The sequence below is a fragment of the Streptopelia decaocto genome (assembly GCF_964273445.1).
Source record: "Streptopelia decaocto genome assembly, chromosome: 3".
In the NCBI taxonomy this organism is placed as follows: domain Eukaryota; kingdom Metazoa; phylum Chordata; class Aves; order Columbiformes; family Columbidae; genus Streptopelia; species Streptopelia decaocto.
In genome coordinates this window covers 74,474,620-74,482,952 of record NC_138656.1, presented here as the reverse complement: position 1 = coordinate 74,482,952, position 8,333 = coordinate 74,474,620, and the positions used below count along the sequence as shown (strand labels likewise).

General features: G+C 41.9%; 1 protein-coding gene across 1 annotated transcript; it reads left to right on the top strand.

Annotated features, from left to right (window-relative positions):
• Nucleotides 1-4,508, top strand: MTRES1 (mitochondrial transcription rescue factor 1). The gene is made up of 4 exons (XM_082047925.1): nt 1-98; nt 1,647-2,082; nt 2,868-2,940; nt 4,044-4,508. The coding sequence occupies exons 2-4, from the start codon at nt 1,655-1,657 to the stop codon at nt 4,218-4,220; spliced, it is 678 nt and encodes a 225-aa protein (XP_081904051.1). The 5' UTR covers nt 1-98; nt 1,647-1,654; the 3' UTR covers nt 4,221-4,508.
• The last annotated feature ends 3,825 nt before the right edge of the window (nt 4,509-8,333 follow it).

The following is an 8,333-nucleotide window of genomic DNA, read 5'->3' as shown; positions in this document are numbered from 1 at the left end:
CGCTGAGCGCGGGCTGAGGCGGCTCCGCCTCCGGCCTGCGAGCGGCGGCGCGGGGACGGCAGCGGCAGGCCCGGGCCCGAGGCGCTGGGAGGACGCAGGTAACCGAGCTTCGGCCGCGGCGCCCTGAGCCACGGCGGGCCTCCCCTCCGGCAGGACCGAGGCGCGGGGCAGCGGCGGGCCCCGCCGCGGCTCCAAGGTCGCGGGGCCGGGGGAGCTGCGGGGCGGGCGTGGCCCCCCCGGCAGCGGCTGTGGGCGCCGGCCAGGCCCGCGGGCCGCGGCCTCCGCTGGGGCAGCGGCCGGAACAGTCGGGTCTCCCCGGGTTCTCCGCCTGCGGCGGGCCCGCCACCGAGGGCCCAGCGGTGGGTCAGGGACCGCCCCCGGAGCGGGGGCTGGTGTTGCCGTGGCTGCCGGCCCCGGAACGGGCTGCCAGCCGCCCGAGTGGGCGGGCGGTGCGTGGATCTCTGTCCGCGCTGAGGTTTCACGGGGGAAAGGGGCCGCCCGTGGTGCTCGGGGCGGGCTCTCGGCCGTCCTGGCAACGGGGAGCGGAGTGACATCGAGCGCTAAAAATAAGCAGCAGTAGTTGTTCAAGTAACTCTTCCAGGAATTTGTCCCCAAACTGAGCAGAGGTGTGAGTCTTCTGTGAGGTTTGCACCGTCCTGAATATTAAATTAAATCCACATATTAAAAAGAAAAAAAAAGCCAAGGGAGTTGTTTTATTTTTCTTTGGCCGGTAGTTACCTTCATTAATCAGGGCTTTTTCCCAGCCACAGGAAAAATAACCTCATTCCGATTCATGCAGAGTTCACTTGCGTGCGGGGAAAACAAAGTCGAGTCTCACAAAGTAAACACGTGTTTCACATGTGTTAGGCCATAATAAGAGCTGTTGCTCCACCTAGCTAGGAAGGACTGTAAATCGGTTTCTAGGAGTGCTGACAGACATCTGGGCTTTTTGGAGGGTGTTTCCATCTACTTGTCCAAGGTTAGAAGTGGCTCTAGAAAGGAGCAAGACTGTGGAGCTCACCCGTGAGACTGTTGCTGCTGCTGTCAGTCCTGTTGCAGTACATGGAGCAATGTTATTTCTCCTGAACTTCACCACGAAGCTGTTTGCCATTCGGAGAAACACGAGTGTGAAACACTGTGCAGCGCTCTGCCCCACAGCAGCGTTGTGGTGTGACCAGAGACTGAGGTTACACAGGTTTTGACTCTCCTGGTTGTGGTATTGAGCAAGTGGCTTTTATTGATAATAACTCACGATAAATGAAGGTCTTCTTATGCTTTTTGTGACATAGTTAACTTAGTTTCTGTGTCTTTCGTGAATTGTATTTTGGATGTATGGAGGAAAATGCCACAAGTATCTTTAGACAGTTAATATGAAACACCAGAGAAGGAATTACGAACAAAGTATTCTACTGGGGTTTTTAGTGTTTGTTTTTCATCTGATGTTTTTGCTCTTTGTAATGGTGGACAGTGTATGAGAAAGGCAGATCATAAAGCCAGTATAGCCTTGTGCTTTTAGATGGTGTTTGCTCTATAAAGAACTAGATAATAATATATTTTTTAGTAACTATTATGCTGTATCTGGATAAATCCTTCCAATAGTCAAAGCAGTTGCTCATTTTTACACAAGAATGTTTGTTTTATTTTAGGGTATGCTATGACTGGCTTCAGACTCCCCATCACTGCTTTTAGAAAACTAAATGTCTGGTTTGGACTGTGGGAGAAATTCCCCTCTAATAAACTGTGTCTTTCGTGGAGGAGAAGCCTATTCTGTAGCTGTCAAGCAAGCACAGTAAACTACAGAAGATGTTTCAGCTTTTCCCCAGCAAAGCTCTGTGCACTAAGACTTTCTCCAGAGCATATCTCAGTATTGTCTCTGCGGAACAAAAGTAACAAAAGCTCTAAAAGGAGCAGACAAACTGTACAAGAAGAGGAAGAAGAGGATGAAGATGACGAGGAAAGCAATTTGGAAGATGAATTTGAAAATGATCCTGATGTAGTAAAAGATTACAAGGATCTTGAAAAAGTAGTGCAGTCTCTTCGATATGATGTGATCATGAAAGCTGGTCTAGACATTGCAAGAAAGTAAGTATGGAGGAAACAACCTGCTGATCAGAAAGATGAAAATTTGAATTTTGATACCCTTTTGTTGCTGGGATAATCCAGTATTTTGTTGGGGTTTTTTGGTGTAGCTATTTTGACTGTCTAAACATATATTGTGTATGTATGCGTGTTCTTTTTTGTTCCACCTTACCTCCCTTGAAACAGCCCATTTTCTGCATTTCCCTGTCTACAATATTTGTAAGATTGCTGAGGAGGCATTTTCTATCTGTTACTATTTATTTAAAATTAAGAAAACACAAAATACTAATATTAAGCAATACAAAGAGATCTGAGATTGAGGGAGTACAATAATACGCTACTTAATGGCTGTAGAAACAGGTGATGGTAAGGGTAAACCTAACGTCCTGGGTCAACCAGGTAAATGTACGATCTATGAATATACAGAAATGTTTGATCTAATGCAACTTATAGAAGCCTGATATCGCAATGTTGTTAGAACAGTGTATTAGTTTAACTTGGTAACTTAAAAATTATTAAATTGGCTGGTGCAGGAAAAGGGACGTTATTCGTTGGATATTCAGGAGACAGGTCTTTAGAAACAGGTTTTTATCGCTTGCACCTGTTACACAGAGCAAGTATACTCTATTATTTAATTTAACATCTATGAAATAAAGGTATCCTTTATGTGCAGTTTAGAGTTGTGGAAATGCACCTTGCACATGAGTGGTGTTACGTTATCTGCAAAGAAACAATCGTATTTGGTCTGCTGCACACTGTAAATGCAATAAAAGCTTGTTTTTCTTCAGTAAAGTAGAAGATGCATTCTACAATAATGAACTCAGGCTGAATGGAGAAAAACTATGGAAGAAAAGTAGAACTGTAAGACTTTTTAAAATTTCAATCTTTTAATACAGTACAAGAAAATAACTAAGGCATGACCTCTTCTCCCTCTTTTTACTTGGGTCAGAAGAGCTAACCACTGAATTGCTGTAAGAGGCGAATGAACAGCACTTGCTAATACCACTTCCAGCTTTGTGTGTGACTGTGATTCCCTGGGCAAGACGTTATTGCCTAGGGCAGACAGGAGTCTTCTGATATTAGAGAAGAAAATATAAGGCTGGAAGTCAGGAGAAGGCAGACGGTAGCAAGGACAGGGCTTTCCAGGTTGCTGAAGGGATGACAGATGTGAGGTTGATGGAGTAGGAACGATTAAATCCGAGATATTGGTGGAGCAGGCATATGATTAAAGAAAAAGAGAAAAGTTGATGATAGAAGGGGATTTAAGCTGGGGTAGCTCTGGAAAGGTGACTGTGTCTGTAATGGAGCACACAGGAACACAGTTAGGGGGAAGGGCCAGAAGGGTTGCAGGCCATGCTTGTTCACAACAGAGCTTCCCAGAATGATGACAGACATGTTTTTACCCAGCCTTTATGTTGGGGTGATCCTAGGTGGTAGTTACTGTCATCGAAGGGCAATAAGAAGAGAGTTTTTAATCCCTGATCCCCTAAAGTTAAGGCTGGTTTTTGAGAGGCAAACTGCTTATGTGACTTTTGAAAGGAACACAAGCAGTTGACCCGCACTCTGTTTATTAAAACCACTTTAAATTCTTTTAAAGGAAGGAAAACTTTGCATTTTACTCTTTTTGTGTCTGTGTTGATACAAAAAGATGGGCAGGAAACATCCTTCAGGAAAAAAACATACATTACACCTTTTTCTCCAAGTTAAGTGTTGGTCGTAGAACAGGAAGAGTAAAGCCCTTGACAGAGAAGGTCACGAGACATTTAATTGCTTATTGCCAGGGCTTTCCTAGAAGTTCACAGCTGGAGGATTTATAATGGGTCTAGTATTGCCCTCCTTCCTCTTCCCCTGTGAGACAAGAGTATTAAATGGAAAGGAGCAAAATTAAAATTGGATGTGGACTGTGGGGATTTGTTTTCCCGAGGGAATGTTTATAATCACTCATCTCCTCTTTGTGTTTCCAGGTGAAAATTGGTGACACACTGGATCTCATAGTAGGTGAAGATAAAGACACAGGAACCGCTGTAGTTATGCGGGTAGTCTTAAAAAAAGTATCTGACAAAACTGAAAGTGAAAAATACAAAGTAATTTTGAGGCGTTGGAAAAACTTAAAAGTGCCCAAACAGGATGTATCTAAGTAACAGGGGGTTGCATGTGGCAGCATAAGATTTTTGCAAAAAATGTATTTGTTGTTAAATACGAATTTTGGTTAAACAAAATTACAGTACCCTTTTTTAAGGGTTTGTGTTGGAATGTCATCTCCCTCTGCTGTGTACATCAATATTAATGCAATAAGCCTGTCACTTCTTGCTGTTAGTTTTGTTTCATGATATTGTGAGATAAAAGATCCAGCTCTTACATTTCCAGGCAGTTTCCTTACAGATGTTATATATAAAGAACCAATAAAGACTAATTTGATCACTGTTTAATTGCTGTCTAGTTTCGTTAATCGGAAAGGTTCATTAAAGCTGCCATCAAAACAAGCTGAACTGCTTTCTTAGTCTTATATCTAGATTCGTAAAATAGGGATAAAAAACCCAATTATGTAAAATTGCTTCCATTTTCATTGTTGGTTTGATCCTGGTTAACAATACCAACTCTGTGCTTGTGTGCATGCTGCTACACTGAGAGTACAGAAGGATACTGATGGCAGCTGTGTATCTCTAAGCAGGAAACTTCACCGTGACAAAGCCTGAGTTGTGGCAGAGATACCCTGCTCGTACAGAGAACGCAGATCAGCAAAGAGACGGGTGTAGCACTGCTGATTTTTACTGTGTAAGTAACTTCATAGGAAAATGAAATCTCAGTTTGTCACATAGTCATTTCAGTGCGGCATTTAAGAGAGTATTTATGAAGGATTAGTTGGAGCTGGCGCCAAATGCTATGAAGATAGAGAGATGAGATGCATCCTCTGTTCCCCAGTTCCACTTCCCATTGCTATTCTAAGTGGCTCCCACAATCTCCAGAGATACTGAGAGAAACGAGTAGATGTTTTAACGAGTAAATGTCAGTGAGCTCCAGTTGTTGGTCAGCAACCATTTGTTACTGTGAAGTCCTTATCAGTAGGTACTGTCCGTGACCTCCAGCAGCAGCAGCTCACAGGGCCAGAGTAGGACCCCACTCGTAAACCTCAGGGATGCTTTGGGGCTCAGGGAAAGCCAAGGTACAGACACGAAGAAATGAACTTTCTGAAAGGGTCTATTCTGCCTTAGATAAAACCAAGAGCATCAAAAAAAGCCAACAACCTGCCTGACATCTGAGATGGGCTGCTGACATAAGAGCGAGCACAGGCAATGTAATTTATTTAGGCAGAATATGAATGCAACATTAGGCCAAAACCTTAGATCTGAACTTCCAGAAAAGCCCATTGGGAAGTAAACAAGAGTTTGTGATAAAGACCAATCTCTTTCCTAGTGATGTCAGAAAGAGACTTTTTACCAAGGCCTGTGACAGGACAAGGGGTTAATGGTTTTAACCTGAGAGAGGTGAGACATAGGTTAGATAGAAGGCAGAGATTTTTTACAATGAGGGTAGTGAGGCACTGGGATGGGCTGCCCAGAGAAGCTGTTGATGCTCCATCCCTGGAAGTGTTCAGGAACGCAAAAGGGGTGTGTGGGCACAGGTCAGTACTACTGAACCTAAAAATTCTTCAGTTTCCAGCACTTATTTCAATGCACATACAGATAAATGTTTCAAGAAGAAGTGGTGTTTGTTTTTTTTTTTAAGTCTTGAAAAGCCAGGGCACAAGAAAGGCAAAGGACAGCATTACTTGGCATAAAACTAAACTCCTAGGTTTTACACAAGGGATCAAATCTCAAATGTAGGATGCGATCCTGTCGAGCGACTCACTCCTACTGCTGAAAGCTACCTCAGGATTTTCTTTTCACATAAAACATTTGTAGAGCTTGCTAACACACTACCTTATGCAGTAACCAGTCACACGTTCCTGAAAGTGTAATGATTAAAGTAGTATTTTGCCTCCCAGGGAAGCCTGTACTAACACACACCACCACAAAATGTCTCTGGAAACAATGACAAACAGTTTTGCCATAATGAAATTTGTGAAGGAAATTGGAAATGATTGCTTGACATTTCTGTGTGTATGGAGATATCAATTAGCTGTTCTTCCTCCAGTCTTCAGCAATCACTGCTTATTTTGTTGCCCTTTATTAACACAAATTTGAGTGTGATTTGATACATGGTGATTTTTGCCCATTTTTTGACTGAGAAGTCACACTAAATTTTTAAAAACAAAATAAGGAAAACCTAGGAACAAACAAACAAACAAACAAAACCCAACAAAACAGAATGTTTGTTCTATTCATGTTTGCCTTTGGCAGGAAGAAAGGGAAAAAATAGGAAAAGAACAGGTCATATTCTCCAGAACAGCTTTACTTCCCTTCTATTGCAGCTCTTCCCTTCCTGTGAGAATCAGTTATTCTTTCCAAATTGTTAATGAAAGAAAAATGCTCCATGGGGACCACAGCCCCATTATGGAACAGATCAGGAAACAGAGCAAGCAGGTGGTCTGCTCATGTCCCAGGCTTTTCTAGCCACTAACTAGAAAAGATGGCATAGAGAAAATGGCAAAAATGCAAAGGAACATGCCAGATAAGAAGAAATGGTGTAAGGGCTAACCTGTTGCCAGTCAGTTGAGATATAAGGAAAATGCTGTAAATATGATGGAGTTTTGATTTTGTTAGGAGTTACCTGCTTCTAGCACAGGGACTGGCCAAGCCTCGGCAGCTCCTTCAGCCAGGGCTGTGCTGCAGGAGGGACAACCTCTCAAAACAGGATTTATATGAGCTGTGACAAAGATGAGTATTATGTATTCTGTGTGAAATTTCTCTAGGAACTTAAAAGACTACCATCAGTACCACTGAGAAGTTCAGATGAATGACTTTTGTAATGGAGGGGGTAAAATGAGGATTTTTGAAAGCACTGTTATTACTAGAAATTTATCTAAATATTTTCTAGGATAAAAAAGTAGGTAGGAAAGAATGAAGACAAACGGCTGTGACTTTCTTTTGTTTTCTGTCTTTTGTAGCAATTGTAAGAGAGAATTAAGAGAGGGATCTAAACCATCACTTCAGCTATTCATTTTAAACAACTTCAAGCACATTTAGAAAGAAGTTTTCAGAATGCTCCTGAGGAAAAATCCATAACTGTTGATTTACTCAGAAAAATCACAGGCTGGAACCTGCCACACTTGTTCTCACACATTTTAAGTGCAATCAACTAAAATGTGCATGGTAACAACACACTTGTCAGTTTATGCCCCATCCTTGGTACAGACAAGCTTAAGACATTGAATTTTCCAGATGTTTCACATCCATCAGTGAAACAAAATCTGAATAAAAATAAATGATGACTAAAACCTGCATATTGTTTTATGTGCTTCTTGGGGCTGTAGAATTCATCTTGGCCCCTGCCAGCATTAAATTAGACCTGATGTGCCTTGGCAGAGCATCAAGCGCTCAATTTTCTGTCACTGCTGAACATAAATGTAAAATAATAAAAAACTGAAAAGCGACATGACAGATTTTTTCTTTTTTTTTTTAAATCTATCTAGACATAAATGATATGCATTTTGAAGATAAACCACTCACAAACATTTCCTGGAACATGAAACACTTTGGTGGCTGTAACGCATTAGCACAACAAAGTGGCTGACTTCAAGCAAAGGTTTTTCTTGTTTGCAAACTTGTTGCCGATTCTGTCAGCTGAATACAGTTAACAGGCAATAATCCAACACATACTTGATCTCCCTTTTGATGTGCTGTTTTACATCTTTTACAGAGCTGCTATGTAATGGTTTCATTTGTAGAAAATGGGTAAAGACACAAAAATATATAGCTATGATATACTGCACTGTTTCTTTCAGAAAGCTGTTAGAAGTGGTCTATTCAATGCATGTCCAAAGGTGGTATATTTAAACTACAAGAAGTAGAGAACCCTGATATTCACCTTCACGGGGTTTGCTCACCTGGCAGGTAGACAGTAACATTCATCCATGGGAAGTCAGTGTGTCCACAGCCATGTGTTTCAATATCTAGCAATCTTCCTAACATAGTCTCAAAACAACAATTTTATTCTTTCATACAAAAAGTTTGAAAGACAGAAAAATCTCTCTAAATAGCCACAGAAAGCCAGAGTATCGTCTGACTAGCTAAAGTTATCTCTGGTCTTAGTAAGAGACTTCATAGGAAAAATATTCCTGCTCCTACTCAAACAATCACCAGACAACAATCCTC